Source organism: Diceros bicornis, chromosome 5 (assembly GCF_020826845.1).
Source record: "Diceros bicornis minor isolate mBicDic1 chromosome 5, mDicBic1.mat.cur, whole genome shotgun sequence".
NCBI lineage: Eukaryota > Metazoa > Chordata > Mammalia > Perissodactyla > Rhinocerotidae > Diceros > Diceros bicornis.
The window spans coordinates 94321155-94345428 of NC_080744.1; the positions used below are offsets into that span (position 1 = coordinate 94321155).

The following is a 24274-nucleotide window of genomic DNA, read 5'->3' on the forward strand; positions in this document are numbered from 1 at the left end:
AAAAGGAAGTGAATGGCAATAATGTTATGGTGGGGACAACCTTGACTTAGGTCTAATTAATTTTTAAAAATAATTCTCAAGCACTGGTAGCTTATTAGTCAGAACAAATTACTTGTGACACAACTCACAATGGAGACCAACACTCTGCTGTGGGCGATGCCTTGGTTGAGGCCTTGGTAGCTGCTGCAGTACCAACAGTAACACAGCAACAAGCACTTATGGCTTCAGGCACTGTGCTCAGCGCCTCACACACATCATCCCGTTTCCTCTTCACCATAACCCTGTGAAGTAGATTCTATTAACGCCCCATCTTATCTTACAAATGCAGAGGTGGAGGCTTTCAGACTTAAATAGGACACCCAGCTGGTACGTGGCAGAGCTAGAATTCAACCCAGGCTGATGCCAAAGCCTGTGGTGTAGCATCAGCTGTAGAGGTGATGGTGGCGGTAGCAACAACACTGAGAATAAGAGGAGACACTTCTAACGCGCTCACCTTGCACTAGGTACTGCTCTAAGAGTGCTATACAATTAACTCATTTATTCCTCACTACAAAACTCTGGTATTGGCATTACTACTATCCTCATTTTACAGGTGGGGAAACTGAGGCTAAGAGATGTTAAGCGATTTGTCCAGGGTCACACAGCTGGAAAGCAGCAGAGGCCGGATTTGAATTCAGAGTCTGACCTTTTGTCCATCATACTATGCAGCCTCTGTACTGCCCTAAAGCTTCTATTTTAAAGCAAAATGGGCCGGCCCCGTGGCTTGGCGGTTAAGTTCGCGCGCTCCGCTGCCGGTGGCCCGGGTTCGGATCCCAGGCGCGCACCCACGCACCGCTTCTCCGGCCATGCTGAGGCTGCGTCCCACATACAGCAACTAGAAGGCTGTGCAACTACGACATACAACTATCTACTGGGGCTTTGGGGGAAAAAATAAATAAATACAATTAAAAAAAAAAAAAAGCAAAATGTGCGTTGGCACTTCAGTTCTGGAGGTATTTCTTTTCAAATAGACACCAGTTTTAGCCAAAGGATGGACTTCTCAGGAGAAGCTCCCATCTCTTCCAACTTTTCAGGCATAGAAATTTTAAATTCATGGAATACAATTCAGTCTTTCAAAGTACTATTTGGAGCACCCATGCTATCCCCGACCCTCCACTGCAGGAACATGTGAAAGGCATTGGGAGCATGTGAAAGGCAGAATGAAAGTGGCAGTATTCCAGTTCTCTTGTGCAAGTTCTCATGGATGCAGATGTTTCTAATTCAGTGTGTGGGGCCAAAGCTTCCTTACCCCCTCTATAATTTCAAGATCTTTATTCCTGACTACTTGAGATTCATGAGTTTTCTACTTTTCTCTCTCAGTCTATAAATCTACTATTCAACATATATGGTTAGATAAAAAGGCAGGGAAAAAAGTATTACCCAAATCTGTATTAAAAATGCGACAACCATGTTCTTGGTCACAGTTCCTATTTTGGGACAGATGCACATTCCAAAGTTATTAAGTAAGCCCCTAACTTTCTGTGCTTCTCACTATTTCCTTAGGCAGACAAGAACATGCTCCTGCAAGTCAAAAATCAAAGGCATACCAGTGAGCAAATCAAACACAGACAGTAAGAAATCACAGCGGCAAAGTGCATGTAGTTTGGGAGGTACGAACTCCTAAACAGAATTTAGGGAAAAGGTCATAAAAATGTCATTCTCTGAAAAAGGAACTAAGACATAACACAAAATAGATATTAGTAATCAGTGAAAATCTTTCCTGGAAATAATGCATGCTAGAATAATTTGTAAATGAGGTTTTCTAAATCTCATGCAGAAGCCCAAGGTCACTGCCCTATCTCATTATATCTAATAGTATTTGGATTAAAGGGTATTGTTTCAGGGCTGACAGAGAGCATGCTGTACCCAAGAGCAGGGCTAGCTAAGGTTTATGACTTGGGAATAAAATTCCCTCTCATTTTTAAGTTTTGAGCAGATGACTATGCCACAAGAGCCACAAACTATGATGAACGAGCATACATAACTAGAATTTAGTTAGTGGCTGGGAAGGAATCAGTTATCTTTACACTCTAGTTCCCTTAACTCACTCCAGCTCCCAAATCCCTTCGTCAATGTCTCCATGCCTCCTACTATCTCAGTTTCTCCTATGGATAATTATTAGTATCCCTACTTTACATATGAAATAAACAGGCTTAGAGAGGTTGAGGAAATGCCCAGGACCACAGATCCAAAGAGTGGTGGAGCCAGGGCTCAAACCCAGGTCTGTGGGACACCCACTCCATACTCCTCTTCACACCATAGCCTCATCCTGGGCAGTACTCAGAGGAAGCAGAGGCATAGGACAAGTTCGCCATGCAAGTCCCTGCCAAAACTCCAAGAGTCAGAAGAACTAGATGAGAAATGGTCAGGAAATATGAGGAGCTGGGAGCTGAAGGCAGAGATAGACAGAATTTCTGAAGACCCAACAGACGGCACAAGAGGCTGTTTTGAGGTCTCTGCGGAGACTCTTTCATCTGTGACTCAAGACATAACCATTTTGGGACAGGCTCCAAAATTCCACGGTCATTCGTGGCTTAGGGCAGAGCAGCTCTCCTTCAGTGAGGGGCAATGGCCGGATGCAGGCTGCCCAGACCTCAGGACACGAAGCTGATGGTGTTAAATGAGGACTAACTAGGCCACAATCATCTTCTGTGGAGGCGCCAACTTATTCATTGCTATGTTTTCTATGCTTCATACAGAAATATTATATTTCTGCCATCATAGTAGCAGCTCAAGAAATACCTGCTGAATGTACTTAGTTATTATTTATCTATTAATTAATGAGAAGTGAAAAAGAAGAGTAGTTAACTCCTCTCTCAGAGGAGGAAGGGAGCAGGAGAACACAAAGCCCTCCCAGGGTCAGCCTGTTCATTCAGATGCTCATGTGTGTGTTGGGGCGGGGGCGGGGCGGGGGGTGTTAATGTGGAGTCGTCTTTCCGAAACACAGGCTTTCAGATTAACTGCCACCTTTTATTTTGTGAAATTCTGCCAACTAGAGATTTGATTCTACAGGCATCCTCTTTTGTTTATTTTATTTATTTTTTTTGTGAGGAAGATCAGCCCTGAGCTAACATCCATGCCAATCCTCCTCCTTTTGCTGAGGAAGACTGTCTCTGAGCCAACATCTATTGCCAATCCTCCTCCTTTTTTTTCCCCAAAGCCCCAGCAGATAGTTGTATGTCACAGTTGCACATCCTTCCAGTTGCTGTATGTGGGACGTGGCCTCAGCATGGCTGGAAAAGCGGTGCGTCGGTGCGCGCCCGGGATCCGAACCCGGGCCGCCAGTAGCGGAGCGCGTGCACTTAACCGCTAAGCCACAAGGCTGCCCCAGGCATCCTCTTTTGAAAGGTATGTGCCTCAGAGTAGTTAAATGGAGGCTAAAATTTGTGATATGAAATTTAAACAGAATACTTTTCTTATAATCCAAATAAGCACCTCAGCCAAGACATAGAAATCTGATTGGCTGATAAAGGAAAGGAGGGAAGGAAAGATCATCTTAAAGCACTGGGCGTTTAGAGTAAGGCGAGGACTTACTCCAGTGCTGAAACTGGGGACCAGAGCGCGCCACGGGAAGGCTAACTGGCTGAAGCAGCGCTGTCCAATGCGGTAGCCATCAGCCACGTGTGGCTACTGAGCATATGACATGAGGCTTACGCGACCAAGAAACTGAGTTTTTAATTTTATTTAATTTTAATTAATTTAAATTTAAATAGTCACATATGGCTAGTGACCTCTATATTGGACAACACAGGTCCTGGGTGTGGAGAGGGAGGCAAGTGAGAAGAGCACAGAAAAAAAGAGGTAGAAAGTGATAGATACAAACCTCCTACTTCAAAATTGTTCCTAAGCCCTATTTGTGTTAATAACTGAAGGTTGCTTAGTACTTTACAGTTTCCAAAGCCCTTCCACTTTATTCTGCATTCATTAGGTCCTTACAACAACCCTAACAGGTAATTGTCATCACCATTTACAGATGAGGTTCAGAGAACTCTGCGATTTGCCTAAATCACAGCAGGAGGGTGATCTGTAGCCCCTCAGGTTGTTTAACTCCAAAGCTGTCCATACGACATCATGGAATCTCAGCTCTTCCTTTCGAAAAAAGGAAGTACAAGATGGACAGGTGCCTTGTTCATCTCATCGTTCTGCCCTACCAATCTGTGAGGCTATCCAATGAGAATCAGTATCTCCTGTTTCACTACATATGCTTTGCACCTGCTTGGAATTCAGCTCCTTGAAGCCAGGGGTGTTCGCTGTGCTGTGTGGTGGGTGGGCGGTTCTCAATCCTTTATCCAAACCTGCTTCTCTCCCCTTCTCCCTTCTCAGGCCCCTGCAGTCCACAGTGAGGAGGACAGGAGCCTGGGGAGCTCTGAAAGGTGAGCTTCAACTGCAGAAACTGAAGATTATGCATGGTGGTACCTATATGCCACTTATGATATTACTTCAAATTCAAAGAAGCAGCTCTCAAGATCTGGCATGCAAATATACATTCAGGATTTTTCTGCATGAGGACAGAGGAGATTTAAAGGCTGCTAAAAGGCTGTTTGAGGATAAGGGAGCAATGGCAAAGGCATAGGTATTTCAAATGACTCCTTTTCTGCCTAACGCTATACTAAGTTACTGAATCATTTTCCACAATTTTCCTTCGTATATATTTTACAGATTTAGAAAACCAGATATAGGAAGACAAGGGAAATGATTTTTTATACTTAATACAAACTTATAAATGTAAATCTTCCTAGGCCGAGAGTTCTTTTTTTTTTTTAATTTTTATTTATTTATTTATTTATTTATTTATTTATTTTTCCCTCAAAGCCCCAGTTGATAGTTGTATGTCATAGCTGCACATCCTTCTAGTTGCTGTATGTGGGACGCAGCCTCAGCATGGCCGGAGAAGCAGTGCGTCGGTGGGCACCCGGGATCCGAACCCGGGCCGCCAGCAGCGGAGCGTGCACACTTAACCGCTAAGCCACGGGGCCGGCCCCCGAGAGTTCTTGATATGGGACCAAAATACATGCAAAAATGAGTGTAATATGTTTGAAATTTTCCCTAATAAAAAGTTTATTTAAAAAAGAAGTTGGGCTGGCCTGGTGGCACAGTGGTTAAGTCTGGTGTGCTCTGCTTTGCTGGCCCAGGTTCGTGGGTTTGGATCCCCGGCAGGACCTACACCACTCGTCAAGCCACGCTGTGGCGGCATTCCACATACAAAATAGAGGAAGATTGGCACAGATGTTAGCTCAGGGCGACTCTTTCTCGCCAAAACAGTAAACAAATAAAATGAAAATAAATAAATAAAAAAGAGGTGAATGAGAGCATGTGTACACGTGTATATATTTTTCTCAGGAGGGATTGATAGCTTTCATCAGATTTTCAAAGTGAAGGCAATCTTTAAGGCTCTTTATTTTCTCTCATGCTTTTTTAGATTTTTTCATACAGTTATAAATTTTTTAAGTAAAACAAATGTTTTATACACATATACTTTTAAGCTATTACAAATGTGATCTTTTTCCCCTTTATGTATTCTAACTTGTCATTGATAATGTAACCTATAGTTTTTTAAAAGGATTTAAAATTTTTTGAAGTGGTTGGATTTTTCAATTTAAATTTAATTATTGATTACAATATTATCAATTATGCTCAGATTCAATTTCTTCTTTTTTAATTTACTGAGAATTTCTTTGGCCTAGTATATGATCAATTTATACACACACATACATCTTATCAACAAACAGTGAAAACAACCCAAATGTCCAACAAGAAGGGAGCAGTTAAATAAATTGTGGTACATCCAGGTGACAGAACATCGTTAAGTCACTAGAAATGTTTCTGAACACCATTTAAACATAAGGGAAAACCTTCATGACACACAAAAAAGATACAAAACTATACAAGCAGTATGATGTTGATTTTGTTAAAAATATTTATAGTCACAGCAAAACTACTGAAAGACAAGAGCCAAAATGTGAACACAGATGTTACCTGTTTTCCATAATAAGCAAATGCCACTTTTTTGGTGAGGAAGATTGGCCCTTGGCTAACATCTGTGCCAATCTTCTTCTATTTTGTATGTGGGATGCTGCCACAGCATGGCTTGACGAGTGGTATGTAGGTCCGTGCCCAGAATCTGAACCCATGAACCCCGGGGCTGCCGAAGTGGAGCATCGAACTTAACCACTACGCTACCAGGCGGGTCCACAAGTGTCACTTTTATAAGCAAGTGGAAAATGTTGTTTTTAAAATTTGTCTATGAATATCTAAAAGAGTACCTTACCTTTTTACAGAATAAATTTTTGTATGTAGTAATTCTGATTTGTTAATGATATCACTCTCTTTTACCTTTATTTTGAATATTGGCTCAGCCATTATAGTGAATTAAAAATCCACCATTGTGCTATTGTCACATTCTCCTCATTTTACTAGTTTTTGCTTTTCACAATTTGTTGCTATGTTGCTTCCTCACGTAAAAGTCAAATAATGTTATGACAATTACCAAATACATATACCAACCCCAAAGGGTTTTTGTGAAGACTAAATAATCTATGTAAAGAACTTAAGGCATTGTCTGGCACATAGCACATACTCAATAAATGTTGCCTATTATTAGTAGTATTTTGAGATTAATATTGCTACTTATGTTTTCCATTTGTTTGAATTTAACTGATATATCTTTTGCCAATCATTTTTTTAAAGAATCTTATAAAAATGTGAAAGGAAATGCAGCAAAGGAAAGCCATTGAAATTGAAGTAGGAGTCAAAGATGTGATTTTTAAGTTCTGGTTCTCTTACATACTTGCTATGCAAACTCTAGGCCTCATTATACCCACTTGTATTGGTAGTGGGCCTCAAGAAAATCACCATTCTGGACCTGGCCCTCCAAGCCTTTACTGCCATACAACAGGGCTTCCTGCCTTTAGCCACCAGATTGTTCCCTAAATTAGTTAGAAATATAAACCCTCAGTTAAAAACAAGATGATGCAATTTTGCAAAAATGTAGTAGTCAGAAATGTAAAAAATGTGATTAGTTTTTAATGATACAATTTGAAAGGACTAGGTGGGTTACATGAAGACTATGAAAGGCTACAACTATACCCAGATAGTCCTATACAGAGAGAAGCCCTCTGTCCCTCTCTCCGTAGCTGCCTCACAATCAGGCCATACAGCCAACAGGAGCCCTAGCTGTTATGCAGGCTGGAACATGCTAGAGAACTGTTATCCCTCCCTTAACCAGAAAAGACAGCCCTAGCCCTCAGAGAAGAAGATAAAGCCCGCTTCCTCCTGTCTGCCTTCAATGTACATACCCCAGGCCCTGGCTAGAGATATGAGGGCTGTAACTCTAGCCACCCCTGACTGATGAACCACCCCTTGCTACGGATTATCAGAAGGCAGCCTGGAAAGCTTGCTTTGGTTTACTCATCTGATAAGTCTGTGTTCTCTGTGTAAGGGACCAATGGGTTAGAGGAAAAGAACGTACTTTTAGATCCTCCATTAGGATAGAAAATTGGCCTTTAACCAACAATAAAATAGTACTATGCTTACCAACTAATGCTGTAGTTAAAGATCAATAAAAATAATAGATGTAAAAGCATTTTGTGAATTCCAAAGTGATCCATAAACATAAAAGGAAGAGGACTGTGTTTAAATAAACAATTATAAGCAATTTAACTTGAATCAAAATCTGTGCTTCCGTACCATGTTCATGGATTAGAAGACTCAGTATTATTAAGATGTCAATTCTCCCCAATCTGATCTACAGATTCAACGCAATCCCATTTAAAATCCCAGCAGGCTTTTTTGTAGAACTCAACAAGCTGATTCTAAAATTTTATGGATAAGCAAAAAGAATAAAATAAGCAAAACAACTTTGAAAAAGAACAAAGTTCGAGGACTCCCACTACCTGATTCCAAGCCTTCCTATAAAGGTACAGCAATCAAGACTGTGTGGTATCAGCAAAATGACAGACACAGAGACCAATGGAACAGAAGACAAGAGTCCAGAAACAGACCCACACATACATGGTTAACTGATTTTCAACAAAGGTGCCAAGGCAATTCAATAGGAAAAAGAAAATCTTCTCAACAAATGGTGCTGGAACAATTCAATATCCATATGCAAAAAGAGTGGTCCTCAACTCACACTACTTTGTACCACATAAAAAAATTAACTTAAAATTACCTAAATATAAAACTTAAAACTATAAAACTTCTAAAAGAACACATAGGAAAAAAATCTTTGTGACCCTGAGTCAAGCAAAGAATTCTTAGATAAGACACAAAAGGCACAAATCATAAAAGAACAAAACTGATAAACTGGACTTCACCAAAATTAAAACTACTGCTCTTCAAGACTCTGTTAAGACGGGCTGGCCCCGTGGCTTAGCAGTTAGGTGCGCGTGCTCTGCTGCTGGCGGCCCAGTTTCGGATCCAGGCACAGACCGACACACTGCTTGTCCGGCTATGCTGAGGTGGTGTCCCACATACAGCAACTAGAAGGATGTGCAACCATGAAACAACTATCTGCTAGGGCTTTGGGGAGAAAAAGGAAAAAAAAAAAGGGAGGAGGATTGGCAATAGATGTTAGCTCAGGGCCGGTCTTCCTCAGTAAAAAGAGGAGGATTGGCATGGATGTTAGCTCCGGGCTGGTCTTCCTCACAAAAAAACAACAACAAAAAAAGACTTTGTTAAGAAAATGAAAAGACAAGCCACAGACAGGGAGAAAATATTTGCAAAATACATATCTGATATAGAAATGGTATCCAAAATATATAAAGAACTCTCACAACTCAATAGTAAGAAAATGAACAACTCAATTTAAAAACTGGGCAAAAGATTTGAACAGACACTTCACTAAAGAAGATATAAGAATGGCAAATAAGCATAAAAAAAGATGCGCAACATCATTAGTCATTAGGAAAATGTAAATTAAAACCACAATGAAGGGCTGGGCCGGTGGCATAGTGATTAAGTTTGCATACCCTGCTTCGGCAGCCTGGGGTTCGTGAGTTTGGAGCCCAGGTGCTGACCTACACACCACTCATTCAGCCATGCTGTGGTGGTGTCCCACATACAAAATAGAGGAAGACTGGCACAGATGTTAGCTCAGGGACAATGCTTCTCCAGCAAAAAGGGGAAGACTGGCAACAGATGTTAGCTCAGAGCCAATCTTCCTCACCAAAAAAAAGCAAAAAAAAACCCCACAATGAGATACCACTACACATGCACTAGAACGACCAAAATTTTTAAAACAAATGCTACTACCTCACACCCATTAGGATGACTACTATCAAAACAAAAACAAAAACAAACAAACCCCAGAAAATAACAAGTGTTGGCCATAATGTGAAGAAATTGGAACCCTTGTATGCTGTTGGTGGAATGCACAATGGTGCAGCTACTGCAGAAAACAGTTTGGAGGGCTTCTCAAAAAAATTAAAAACAGAATTACCATATGATCCAGCAGTCCCATTTATGGGTATATACCCAAAAGAATTGAAAGCAGAATCTCCAAGAGATAGTTACACACCCATATTCATAGCAGCATTATTTACAATACTCAAGAGGTGGAAGCAACCCAGATGTCCAGTGATGGATGAATGGATAAACAAAATGTGGCATATACATACAATGGAGCATTATTTAGCCTTAAAAAGGAAGGAAATCCTGACACATGCTACAATATGAAGGAGGCTTGAGGATATTATGCTAAGTGAAATAAGCCAGTCACAAAAAGACAAGTATTATATGATTCCATTTATATGAGATACCCAGAGCAGTCAAATTCAGAGACAGAAAAGTAGAATGGTGGTTGCCAGGGGCAGGGGGAAGAAGGAATGGAGAGCTGTTTAATGAGTATAGAGTTTCAGGGGGTTTTTTGTTTTTTTTATTTTTTTTTTGCTGAGGAAGATTCACCCTGAGCTAACATCTGTTGCCAATCTTCCTCTATTTTGTATGTGGGTTGCCACCACAGCATGGCCACCAACGAGTGGTGTAGGTCCACGCCCAGAACCAAACCCACACTGCTGAAGTGGAGCACGCCAAACTTAATCACTAGGTCATGAGGCCAGCCCTGAGTTTCAGTTTTATAAGATGAAAAAGTTCAGGAGATTGGTTGCACAATAATGTGAATATACTTAACACTATTGAACTGTACACTTAAAAAATGGTTAATATGGTAAATTTTATGTTGTGTTTTTTACCACAACTAAAAAAAAACTGAAATACCAAATGCTGGAGAGAGTGCAGAGTCACTGGAATTCTTATACACTGCTGGTGGGAATGTGAAATAGTATGGCCACTTGGTAAAACACTTTGGCAGTTTCTTATAAAGTTAAATACACACTTACCACATGATCCAGCAGTTCCACTACTAGGTGTTCACACAGAAACTGTGTGTGAATGTCTATAATATCTTTCTTTACTCACAACCGCCAAAAGGTAGAAACAATCCAAATGCCCATCAACTGGTGAATGGATAAACAAATTATAGCACCTCCATACAATGGAATACTACTCAGCAATAAAAAGGAATGAACTACTCACAAATGTGATGAGGTGGGTTGAATTACATTCTCCAAAAAGATATGTTCAAGTCCTAACCCCAAGTACCTGCGAATGTGACCTTATTTGAGAAAAGAATTTTTGCAGATGTAATCAAGTTAAGATGAGGTCATACTAGATGAGAGTGGGCCCTAAATCCAATGACTGATGTCTTTACAAGAGAAGGGGAAGAGAGATATGGACACAGAGACACAAAGAGAAGATGGTCACATGCAATGGAGGCAGAGAGTGGGGTGATGGAGCTACAAGCCAAGGGACACCAAGGGCCAGTGGCAACCAACAGAAGCCAGGAAGAAGCAAGAAAGGATTCTTCCTTAGAGCCTTCAAAGAGCATGGCCCTACCGACACCTTGATTTCAGACTTCCAGCCTCAGAACTGTTGAGAGAATAAATGCCTATTGTTTTAAGCCGCCCAGTTTATGTGCTTTGTTACAGCAGCCCTAGGAAACTAATACACGCAACAGCACGGATGGGTCTCAAGTGCAGTATGCTCAGTGAAAGAAGAGCTCAGCACACTACATACTCTTGACACCATTTATAGGACACAGTGGAAAAGGCAAAACTACAGATCAGCGGTTCCAGAGGCTGGAGGTGGGCAGTGGAAATAGATTACACAGGGACATAAGGGGACTTTTTGGGGATGATGGAACTATTCTGGTTCTTGATTGTGGTGGTGATTCTACAACATAAAACTGTATACCTAAAAGAGGGTAATTGTACTGTATGTAAATTATACCTCAAAAATGTTTGCCTAAAAAAGAAAATCTATGCTTCTGGGATTCCCTTTATTCCTCAGTTTGTCAATAATCCTGGGAAAAGGGCTCCCACTGGCCCTATCTCCTATAATGTGAGAAGCAAAATAACAATAATAGTTACAGATTATAACCCATTGAATAGAATAAGAAATCACAAAATCATATATATAGAAATAAATAAATAAATGTATAAATTGAAAGTTTGATGAGGATCAGGATAAAGTAACTCCTCATAAAATATTTATTAATACAACGAGGAAGTATAACTTTACAGTGGAGAGGCCTAACAGACACCACCTTAATTAAGTGATAAAAGTGAACATCATTAGTAATAAGCCAAATGAAAACCACCCACTTAATGGGATACAATAACAGCATCACTTCTGTGCTATTCCTGCCAAAGATGCATAATCTGAATCTAATCACGAAGAAACATCAAACAAATCCCAACTGAGGGTTATTCCACAAAATAATTGGCCTGTAATCTTCAAAAGTCACAAGGTTACAAACGTCAAAAATAATTTTTTTAATGTCAAAAATGAAAGAATGAAAAACTGTTCTAGACTGAAGGGAACTAAAGACAATAATTAACTACATGTGATTCTGAACTGGATTCTTTGCTATAGAGGACAGTAATGGACATTAGGTGAAACTTGAATGGGATCTGAGGATCAGATGGGAATAATGTATCACTGTTAATTTCCTGATTTTGATGGCACTATTTTAGTTATGTAGGACAATGTCCTTGCTTATAGGAAATACACAGTGAAATATTTTGGGTGATATGGCAGCAGGTCAGCAACTTATTCTCAACGGGAAAAAAAGTTATTTGCATGGTACTTCCAACTTTTATGCAAGTTTGTGATTGTGTGACAGTTAAAAAAAGTATTCAAAGAAAGAATCCCAGGAAGGCCAAAAGAAAGAATCCCAGGAAGGCCAAAAGAAAGAATCCCAGGAAGGCCAAGGCTATCACTTCATCCCATTCCAACAGCAGATGCAACAGGAGAGAGACATGATATTAAATTCTGTATTCCTCTAAATTTCACAATAAAATCATATTTATATAAAGACCACAAAATTGGGATCCCAAACACAGCAAACTTTGACAATGCTCTATTTTCTGAACCATGAAATCCAGCATAAAGCAGAGATCTACTTTATTTGGATACTGAATGATCCTGTAGGCCAACAGATAAGATAGTCTGATCTATAGAAGTAGACCCCTAACATAGTCAGTATTATAATGAGATTCCAATGTCATTATATTAAAGACAAGATTCCAGTGTAATAGGGTACAAATATGTTTATATTGCACTTTTTATAATCACCATTATATTTAAGAGTTCCTATTAACACTCTCAAATGGAAGTCTCCAATTCACATAACACTTTTGTGTTATGGGACATAAACAAGTGAACCCAGTTTTTACAACAAAGAAGATAGTACTATTAAAATGGAGAGGCACCCAAAAGAATACAGTTGTGCTTCCTCTTAAAGTTCATACCTCTTTTAACTTTTAACACCAAATCTTCAATTGTGTAATCAGAATGACAGGCTCCTAATTTTTCAGAGACTAGGCTACCTAAGTAAGTCTAATTCTGGTCTTAACAAAAATATCATATACCATTGTTAAAACAGTTTCACACTGTTTTGAACAAGGCTCTTCACTGACATGAAGGATTAAAACACCCTATGACACGCACTAATCTAATGCAATACAGACCATTTATCTTTGCCCTAGATCTGTACTGTCCAATACGGTAGAAATTAGCCACATGAAGGCACTGAAATGTGGCTAGTCTGAATTAAGTTGTGCTTTACGTCTAAAATACACACCAGATTTCAAAGACTTAGTACAAAAAAAAGAATGTGAAATATCTCATTAATGTTTTTTATATTGAAGTGATAATATTTTGGATATATTGGGTTAAATAATTATTTAAATAATATTAAAATTAATTACACCTGTTTCTTTTCTTTAATGTGGCTACCAGAAAAGTTTAAATTACATGTGTGGCTCACATTATATTTCTACTGGACAGTGCTGCCTTAGACCATTTGTGAAATAACACTATCTTATACTGTAGAAACCAGGACAGAGAATGATGGACTTTCCAGAAGAACACTGAATTGTATCGAGGCCTAGTTTATCCTTCAAGATCTAATCTTTTTAAAGATAATCTTTGCCTGTCTTTTTACACGCCACTCAGTTTACAGGAAGTAAATGTCTGGAGGTACCTGGAACTCGGACGCACTGCTGCGCAGCTGGCTCACGTTTGGTAAGGATCCTCCATGGTACTGTGTAAGACGCAGTTGCTGAAGCTTCTGAAATTGAACCTGGAAACAAAGTGATTTCAAGACTGTTGAGAGATGACAGCAAAGATCTGAAAGAAGCATCAAAGTATGGTGCTTTGTAGAGAAATGGTTCAAGACTGAAAGTCTTGGTTTCAATTTCTTCTCTACTTAAAACCTTCAGGTTTCCGGTGCCTTCTTGTTTTTGATTAGTCTATTTTTGGAAAGAATTTACCCGTGTTCCAAATGTCCCATGCACCATGACAGCAAGGTACTCTTGTAAGGTCTTTGAGTGTGTATGTGTACGCGTGCAGGCACAATCTTTAACAGCAATAAAAGAATTTCTCAAAGAATAACTAAGCCGCTATCTGTGACTCTAACATATTAACTGTTTTCCCTTCTCCATGCTCTTTTCCAGTCTCTATTTACATTTATGTGTAATAACTGCATAGCTGTAATCATAAAACATAGGTACAATCTTACATGCTTACATCAAAAGTCTTCTCTATGATATTACATAATCATTTTTAACGGCTACATAACCTTTCTTCTTCTGAAGTATTTCCTGAGAATATATTACCATCTTTGGGTATGGGCCTTTTGATGGCTCTCAATACGTACTGCTAAAATGTTTTCCCAAAGGGTATACCAACACATATATGAGAAAACAGTTTCACCAAAAAACTCACTAACATTGGATATTATCATTAATTGGGGGTAAAGAAGGAGGCCAACCCAACAGGTATAAAATGGTATCCCACTGTTTTAATATGCTTTTCTTCTGTAAGTTCTTCCTTGCTTCATTTTCTGAAAGGCAGTAAACTGGTTACAGTTCTTGTAAACCCCAAAGTGGTCCAATTTGGTCTTTAAGAGCTCTGTTTCTAAAATAATAAATTACTTCTGTGGTATATAACCCTTGGCACTTATAAGTCACAGAGGGATGAAAGGGTAGATGGAAACCCTGAGGCAGATTTTTACCCTTTCATTACTCTCCGTCTTTGTCTAATAATAATAAAAATTACCAGATCTGAGCCCCTAAGATGAGCCAGATGTTGCCCTCAGACGCGTTGCCCACTTCATTTCTAGCCCTCTCCACAACCAACAAGGGAGACTACATTATCGTGCTTTTGCAGACCTGGAGACGCAGACCTAGGAAGTTCAGTGATTTGCCCAAGGTCACACAGCAAGAAGAGGCTGAGCTATGGCTGTCTAACTCAAAACCCACATTCTTATTTCTATCATGTTCTTTTCCTTAGTTCTATTTCTCCCTCGATGGTCATACTATTTGTGTGTGTTTGTTTGTTTGTTTTTGTTTTTGAGGAAGATTAGCCCTGAGCTAACATCTGATGCCAATTCTCCTCTTTTTTTTTTTTGCTGAGGAAGATTGGCCCTGGACTAACATACGTGCCCATCTTCCTCTACTTCATATGGGACACCACCACAGCATAGCTTGACAAGTGGTGTGTCAGCGCGTGCCCGGGATCTGAACCTGCGAACCCCGGGCCGCTGAAGCAGAGCATGCACACTTAACAGCTACACCACTGGGCCAGCCCCAGGTCACACTATTTAAGAGCTCAGAGAAAAGTGAAGTTTGATTGACCAAAAGCATTGCTGAGCCTATGAAGCTCTCTGATATTGTTTTGTGTTTACATTGATTATGAAAACTACAAATATATACAAAATAGAGATGAGTATAATGAAATCCCATCTATCCATCTTTCAGCTTCAACAATTATCAACTTATATCCAATCTTGATCCATCTGTACCCCCACTACTACCCACGGCACCCCATTGAAAGAAATCCCAGGCATTCCATATTTCAATACGCATCTCCAAAAAATAAGGACTTGTATCTGTTTGGAAGTTTTAAAGGCACACAAAACCCTTCGGCAGCTTTAACTTCCTTATACTTGCAGTATTTGATTTCTCAAACATACTGCACTGTGAGATGGTTATAATCTATTAATCAAAACCCAGATCTGAGAGTCAAATATGAGAAGGAGGACATGGTGAGCTTTTTCCATCTATCAGCTGAGTTATAAGAATAAAGTCTCAGCTTTTGATCTTAACATTCTCAAAGCACTTACCAGAAGCATTTGACTCTATCCTTGAAATTCTCTAGACAAAATTCTCGGCCCCCTTGATCTAAAGCCTTTGATTCCTTCGTCCATCAATCCATCTATTTATTCAACTAAAATAAAAACTTCGAACTATGTCAGGTACTGTGCCAGGCTCTGTCTCACTAAGATGAAAATGTGCCAAAGTTCATGCCTTAGGAGTCCTCACAAAGGCTTCAGCTCTTACCCAAAAGTCTTAACACTTCAACCAAGCTAAATTCTAAATCTAGCCAGAGACCCGCCTTCAACTGAGCGTAAGGCCCCCTCACAGTCTCCCGGATCTGCTCTCCCTCTCAGAGCGCCTATTTCTAGAGCCTTCAGAGACTATTGCACTACAGTACACAAGAGCCCTGGATCTGGAATCGGGAGACCTGGAGCTCCCCTGTGGTTGGGCAGATGATTCTGCTGTCTACTTCACAAAGATGACATAAGGATTAAAAGAGAAAACAGACATGACAGTGTAAAATGTAAAGCTCTGCAACTTCTCAAAATATTCTCTTTATTGTTGACATTCTCAACTATCTTCTAAACTCTTGAATAATTTTGATATTTTCCTCTTTTGAAATTTAGAATCATCGAGCTAGAAAGAACCTTAGAGACTGTCTTCCACACCGTCATGCTTACTGATGATGAAAATGAGAACCAAAGAACGATTAGTCTAAGGCAGAGGTCACAGACTGGCAGGCCATGGGCCACATTTAGCCTTGAGAGTTCTACATGACCCAGATGATACTGACCCACTCAATGCTTTAAATTTTAATTTTAAAATTGGCAGATTGCATAAAAATCTGAATTTCCAACTTCTCTTGATTGAAAGATCAGACAACACTGAACGCATATTCTTGTATGGCAACAGTGCATGGAGCTGAGAAGTGGCTGCCCCCTTAGACAGGGCTTGGGTTCTCCTGTTTGTCCAAGTCCTCACTGTACCCTATTGTTCCTCCACTATGACCGGAGATCAGCTATCATTTATCATCTCATTCCTGGCCACTCCACTCATTCTCCTTACCCGTCTCACCCTGTAACTTGAGTTAACAACCTTTTAGCCTATAGTCTTCCATTTTATTGGAATTTCCTTCAATCTCTTAGGAAATGAGAACTAAGCCTCACTAACTCGTTTCTGAAAAAGTCTTCTAATAGTCAACACAATCCCAAACAAAATCCCAAAAGGCCTTTTTATAGAAATTGACAAGATAATTCTAAAATTTATGGATGTGGGAACAACCTAGAGCAGCCAAAGCAATTTTTAAAAAGAGCAAAGTTGGAAGACTTAAGTTACCTCATTTCAAGACTTACTATAAAGCTATAGAAATCCAGGCTATTGTTAAAAAGAGAGATGTATAGATCAATAGAACAGAAGAGAGTCCAAAAATAGACCCATACTTATATGGCCAATTGATTTTTGACAAGTGTCATAGCAATTGAATGGCAAAAGAAAAGTGTTTTCAATATACGCTACTGGTACAATTTGATATCCTTATGAAAAAAAAGCAGTTGAGTATATAGACATTCAGTGTGACAGTCAGATTCAAACCACAGCTCAGCCACTTATCATACAACTTTACCTCTCTCTCAAGTCTGTTTGCTTATCTGCAAAATGAGGAACATTCTGGAAATACACTCCATAGGGTCACTATGAGAACTACGTGAGATCATGAATATAAAGGGATCAGCACAGAGCCTGGCAAAGATAACACTCAACATTTAGCCCAAACCTAATCTTTCTAGTCTCCTCTCTCTACCCGTCTCTCAGGGGCCTCTCTACTGCATAACATACCTAATTTGTTTGTTTTGATCTAAAAATAATCTTCAAATATTGAAGCCAAATTAACACTCCAGGTTGATGTGCTGATTTTATCCTGTGGTTTCTCAACACTACAAGTTGTCCTTCAAAGCCAAACTTCTTGAACAAGTTCTCAACCCTGTCTCCATTTCCTCCCATTCATTCCTCAATGCCTCACAACCTCCCTTCCACCCAGCACCCTGTGAATGCAGCGGCTCTCTCCAAGGTTACCAATGACCTCCATGGATGAGACCAAAGGACACATCCTTATCATGTCAGACCAAGTCAAGAGCACTGGGCTTAGCTGGTCGACATTCCTTCCTCTTAACAATAACCCTCCTGGCTTTGCTCCTACCTCTGGTTGTTCCTCAGTCTTTTTTGCTGGTTCCTCCTCCTCTACCTCCCCTTTAAACGGTGGAGCTTCTTGGACTTCTCCTAGGCCCTCTTCACATCTCACTCTATAGCAGGAGTCATAAACTCAAATGCCTACAGGTGCCAGTATGGAAGATAACTAAATGAAGAGGGCTGGAATAACTGTGAGGAACACCATAGGGAGTGGTAGGGACTGTGGCAAACTGAAGAACACATCATGCCCTATCTAATGGGAGAAGCCACTATTCAGCTCCAGGCAATTGCTGCCATGCAGAAACGTAGGGTGAGTGTTGTTAGATAATCTCATTTTTTAAAAGAAGCCAGAGTCCAGATCTTAATGTAAAATCTCAATATTCATTATTGCCCTAATTTTTTCAAAAAACACATCTGCCCCCACCCCCTCAAATACATCAGAGGACCAAATTAGAATTTAGGACACCAACTTGCAAGATGTGTTCTAGAAATTCTTCCTGGGCAGCTGAATCTACTCCTGCAGCTACACACCAAGGATTCCCACATTTATATCACTAGTTTGGACTTCCCTCCTGAGCTCCAGGACCACATAAACAACTGCCTGCTGGACCATCTCTACTTAAATGCACCTCAAACTCAGCATCTCTTGACACTGAGGAGTCTGTTCCTGCTTTGCTTCTGCCAGTGCTCCCCCTCTTAAAGGAGGATATCCTGAAACAGCTCAAGTCTGAAAGCTGGAGATCATGCTCGAGTCCTCCCTCCCCCTCAGCTCCTTCAACCATTCACCAAGTCTGGTCCGTTCTACCTCCTAAGTATCAGTCTGTTCACCTCTCTGCCTCCCTGTTGCTATCATCCTAGTCAATGCCATCATCACATCTCCTAGACTAGTATTAGGACCTCCAAACAGTTTCTCTGCCACCTCCTTCTCTGTTCTACCCACCATTCCAGAGCTAGAGGCATTCTTTTAAAATGCAAAGCTCCCCTGGTTCAACACCTTCAATGACTTTCTTTTTTTTTTTTTTTTTAATTTTTATTTATTTATTGATTTTTCCCCCAAAGCCCCAGTAGATAGTTGTATGTCAACTAGCTATGTATGTCATAGCTGCACATCCTTCCAGTCGCTGCATGTGGGGCGTGGCCTCAGCATGGCTGGAGAAGCGGCGCGTCGGCGTGCGCCCAGGATCCGAACCCAGGCCGCCAGCAGCAGAGCGTGCACACTTAACCGCTAAGCCACGGGGCCAGCCCTCAATGACTTTCCATTGTCCTTAGGATCTAATCCCAAATCTTGTCTCTACAATTTGATCTCTGTGAAAGCCTCAACTCAAATCACCCTGCTTGTCCCCTTGCTGAATCTTTGCTCCCTGTGCATGAAACATTCTCCCTCCCTCTACATACAAGCATACAGTCTCAAATGCCTTCCCCACTCCCACTAATCCTTTAGGCTACTAGAAGAGGTGAGGACTCCCTGCCATACACTCTCAGAGCTCCATCTGCTTCCACTTTTGTAATATTCATCAAAATGTGTCCTTACTTGTCAAATGAATGTCTTTCCCGTTAAATCCTAAAATCCATGAGAAGACTGTGTTTGGCTTACTCACCACTATATCCCCAGTGTCCATCCTAACCCCTGGCACATACTAGGGACTCAATAAGTATTTGTTGAACAAATTAATAAGATCTTTAAAGTAAGATAGCATGTCTTCACTTCCCCCATGCACACACCCCATTAACCACAGTGGGCACTCTAGTACTGACAAATGAATAAATGAACAAAGACACAGCCTCCTTCCAGGCATAGCTGCCTCCACTTTCTTCCTCTCCTTACCATCCCAAGTACTACCTCTGAACTAATCTCCTACCATTCTCTTCTCAAAATTTTCCCACTGCTTCCTGATAAGGCTGAACCCCTAAAGCTAGAGTAAAAAATTCTCCATAATCTAGACTACCCCACCTCCTAGGCAAACAGGATTTAACTCCAACTCTGAAGGATTAGCTGCGATTATGTAGAGAAGGACTTGAAGCCCAACACAGGCTCAGAGAGGTAAAAGTACCTAGACTGATTAGCCATGTCTGCCCCATCAATAAGCATGTCTGCCATGGAATGGCAATGGAAAATCAGTATATCTGCCACCCGGTTACCAATAATGAACTAGATGGATTCTTCTCCACCTGGGATCTTTGGACCCTTGGAGGTTCAGATATATGCTTGGGGATCTAAGAGTTCTCTATGAGAAGCGCTCAGTTTTGTGATTTCATTATGAAAATAACCCTTAAAGATTTTAAATAAGCAAATATTACTAGCCAAATTCAGTGTTGTCATTTGCCTTTGTGGAGGAACACAGTAGAGCCAAGTAGTATTACTTTACTTGCAATTGGTAGAGGAGAAAAGAACACAGGCAGAATTAACACGTAAATGACGCCATGTACCAAGTGAAGGGCAAAGTGACATCATAATTTTGTAGTAATTAGAATAGAGAAAACTGGTGGCCTAATTAAGTTATCACATGGGGCACAGTTGATCAGGCTTGTTAAACTCAAGAGAATCTGAGCTATAGGGGTCAGCACTATGCTCACATTGAGAGCTCCAACTCAGTTCAGCAAAATAGCATTCATCACATTAAATTAATGTTGTCAACTTGAATTTACTGCATTGAATTATTTTTAACTTTGGTTGAATTTATTTTTCACATATGTTTTAGTTTACGGTGGTATCACAGCTTTAAGCAAAGGACATTATATGCAAGTTTATGTTTAACCACATTTGAGTAACATAATCAAATTCATTTAAGTGGACACTGAAGATCTATGAAAAAAATTTGCTTTTAAAAGAGTCTGTAGGCCGGCCCCGTGGCTTGGTGGTTAGGGGCGCGCGCTCCGATGCTGGTGGCCCGCGTTCGGATCCCGGGCGCGCACCGAGGCACCACTTCTCCGTCCATCCTGAGGCCGAGTCCCACATACAGCAACTAGAAGGATGTGCAGCTATGACATACAACTATCTACTGGGGCTTTGGGGGGAAAAATAAATAAAATAAAATCTTTAAAAAATATAAAAATAAAAATAAAAGAGTCTGTACATTACTCACAGCTTTGTCTGTCAGGGATGTTTTAAAGGGAATTCATGAATTGGCTGAGAGTTCAGATCAACTCTAGGTATACAAACATATAGAGTGTGTGTATCTGTCCATATACAGTTCATCTATCTAAACAACATAAGCCCCAGCATTAATCCTCAGCTTTCACCCAGTCATTCTCTTCAATGTGCTCTAGCTTGTCACGTTCATCCCTGAATCTAACCAAGGTCACAAATGTAAATGCCTGTGGACACCAGGCAGGTAATAAATGAGTCAAGCCAGTCATGGCATGAGAAAAAATTTTCTTGAAATCCTCAGTCTTCTTTATCTATATATTTTTTTTCTCAGCATGACAGAAATATAAGAAATATTTCTCTTTCCCCTTAACTTTGCTAAAAGAAAACATCATCAAAAATATGATAAATGGCAAGTGACACCTAGCCTCAGTGTGGGTGATCACGACAGGGTATGGTGGGAACTGTGGCCAACCAGAGAATTCATGCTCCATTTGAGGGGCAACTACCTCCCAGTTCCAGCCAATGGCTGTCACAAGGGAATTCAGGACATACAGAGAGAGAGGGAGTCAGAAACAGAGAAAAGAAAGAAATTTAATTTTATATGAAAATGTCCCAATTAAAAAATAATGGCAACAGGTTCAAGAAGTTTCCCCAGGGCCGGCCCGTGGCTTAGCGGTTAAGTGCGTGCGCTCTGCTGCTGGCGGCCTGGGTTCGGATCCAGGGCGCGCACCGACGCACCGCTTCTCCGGCCATGCTGAGGCCGCGTCCCACATACAGCAACTAGAAGGATGTGCATACAACTATCTACTGGGGCTTGGGGGGGGGGGGGAATAATTAATTAATTAATTAATTAAAAAGAAGTTTCCCAAAACACTGTGCTAGCCAAAAAATAATGTCTGCAGCTCACTGAGCCGGGGCCCGCCAGTCCGCCACTCTGCTCTCAGCTCTTCTTCAAGCGGCCCCCCTGCGTCAGCATCTGCACATCCTCCCCCATCCTCCTGATGGTCCTTCAAGGTCAGCATTCAGGATTCTCAAGGCCTGCCCCACTCATGCCCCACTCTCCGCGGTCCTGAGCGAACCCTCCTGCTGGCTCTCCATCCTCCACTGCCTCTCTCAAGTTAGCCACCCTCGCCGGGTGTTTCTCCCGGCTCGCGCCTTACTCACTCCTCCTGGATCCCTCTCAGTCCCCAGCAACGCTGTGCACCTTGCCAGTCTCATGAAACACAGTAAACTGGGCTCCATAAAGCACCTCCAGAGAGTGAGAGGAGGAAAGCCTCATACGACGCAGAATCACATCCCGGGAGCCAGACCCCGAACCAGCCGGGACGGGCCCCGGCTTTCCCAGTGCACAGAGCTCTCCTGAGGGAGCGAAGGGCTCGCGGGTGGCGGAGGTTCCGAGCAACGAGGAGCCGCACTGCCCGCCTCCGGGCTGTTTGTGATTTCCTCTCGGGGCTGCCGGTCACCCTCCCCCGCAGGCCGCCTCCCTCCGCCGCCCGCCTGCCCGGGCTCGGCCCCTGCCCGTCTCCCCGCACACCGGCCCGCGACCCTCCCCCTTCCCCGGCAGACGGCCCGCGGTGTCGGAAGGCGGCCAAGCGCCAAGGCCGTGGCCGCGCCAGCCCCGCTCCCGGCGCCGGTTCCCGGACGCGGCCCCGGCCGGGCCCCGCCATCGCCGCAGGCCCGCGACCTCTCACTGCCGCGCGGTCCCGCCCGCGCCCGCGGCCGCCCCCGCCCGCGCCCGCGCCGGCCAGGCCCTCACCCGCGACAGGGTGAGGTCGGTCATGAGCTGCTCGAAGGCCCGCGTCTCCTCGGCCTGCCGCTGCGTGTGCAGCGCGATCTTCTCACTGAACTTCCGCGGGTTGGCGCTGCCTGAGCCCGGCGAGGCGGCCATGGCGCGGGCCCGCGCCGGCAGGAGGGGGACACGGCAGGCGCAGGGCCTGCGACTCGGCCCGCCCGTCCGTCCGTCCGCAGGCCGCCCAGGCCGCCGCCCGAAGCCCGTCCTCCGGCGCGACCCGGCAGACGAGCCGCCGCGGCTCCACAGCCCGCGAGCGGCCGGGAGCGCGCCGAGGTCCGCCCCCGCGCGCCCGGCCCCGCCCTCGGCGCGGCCCGCCCGGCCTCCCGCCGCCCGCCGCCCGCACCCGGCCTCCCGCCGCCCCGGCCTAGGCCGGCGCTGGGGAACGGAGGGCTTTCCTCGGCGCTCCCGAGCCGGCGCGCGGCCAGACACAGGAAACCCCTGTCAGCAAAGCCAAACGGCTCCGACGTGTGGGAGCAGCCAGGGTACCGTCTTACTGAAATACTCCCGTTTGGGGATATCCTGGCCTTTGGATTTACGTGACAATTTTGGAACAGTTTAACACCCTTCTCCCCACCTTCTCCCCAATTATGATGATTTACTTCAGCGGGTGGAAACCGGGCGACCCAAGCTGGAGCAGTCCTCTCCCTCAGTCCCCACTCTGCAGGGCCTAGCGTCCGCCCTCCGCTCGCCCTCCTCCCAGCCCTTTTCCTCCCGCAATGTGTTTCGCTGACAGTCTGCTCAGGCTCACCCAAGAAAGAAGTTACTTAATCTGGATCTCAGTTTTTAAAACTATCTCTTGATTTGCACGAATTTGAGACCATCCCCGCCCCGTGTAACCTCTTGGCTCCTCAGCCCTGACCCTTGCTCCAAGTCCTTTCCAAGTCTTCCTGTGGTCTCTGCAAACTCCAGCTCCATCCAGGGGTCAACCTCATCTTGTATAACCAGCCCGTCAGCCTCAACGGTTTTCCTCCTTCTTTTGCAGTCCGGAAGCTACTCTCAGTATAAACGTTGATGTGCATAAAGACGTCCTGGACAGCTCTGAGATGTCTGTGTTTTGTAAATTAGGAAATATTCAAGACATGCAGAAGAGTGCAAAAAATAATGTTAACACCCAAGTCCTCCACCATCAAGATTAAACGTATCAAAACATTTTGCTTCATTTACTTGGTATTTATTAAAGAAATATAAAATTAGACATAACTAAAACCCCATCCTATTTCTTCTGCTTCCTCCCTAGAGAGAGTCACAGTGATCAAGTTGCTGCATATCAGTCCCGTTCATGTTTTTATATTTTATTACATATGATGTATGGATCCACCATTCATAAGAATGACATCATGCTGAATAATCTTTTGCAGCTTTTTTTGTTTACTAGTATGTTTTTGAGATTCATTTGTGTTGATTCATTTGTTTTAACTACTCTATAGTATTTCATTATGTTTTTCATGTCTCATATATAGCTGGATTTTTTAGAAAATTTAATATGAGAATATATCTATTTGCTAGCGTTTA

At 42.4% G+C, this 24274-nt stretch overlaps 1 protein-coding gene across 3 annotated transcripts in view; it reads right to left on the bottom strand.

The window, feature by feature from the left end:
- Positions 1–23695, bottom strand: part of CRTC3 (CREB regulated transcription coactivator 3) — a 97812-nt gene extending 74117 nt beyond the window's left edge. Inside the window, exons 1-2 of one of the 3 annotated variants that reach the window (XM_058542504.1) lie at positions 23600–23695; positions 13583–13681 (exon numbers count right to left, since the gene is read on the bottom strand). In XM_058542504.1, the coding sequence (XP_058398487.1) occupies positions 13583–13681; positions 23600–23677 (177 nt within the window). In that variant the 5' untranslated portion in view covers positions 23678–23695. Of the gene's footprint in view, positions 1–13582; positions 13682–22726; positions 23047–23599 lie in introns of those variants that run through there. The other 2 variants (XM_058542503.1, XM_058542502.1) reach the window with 2 other exon arrangements.
- Between the last annotated feature and the right edge of the window lie 579 nt (positions 23696–24274).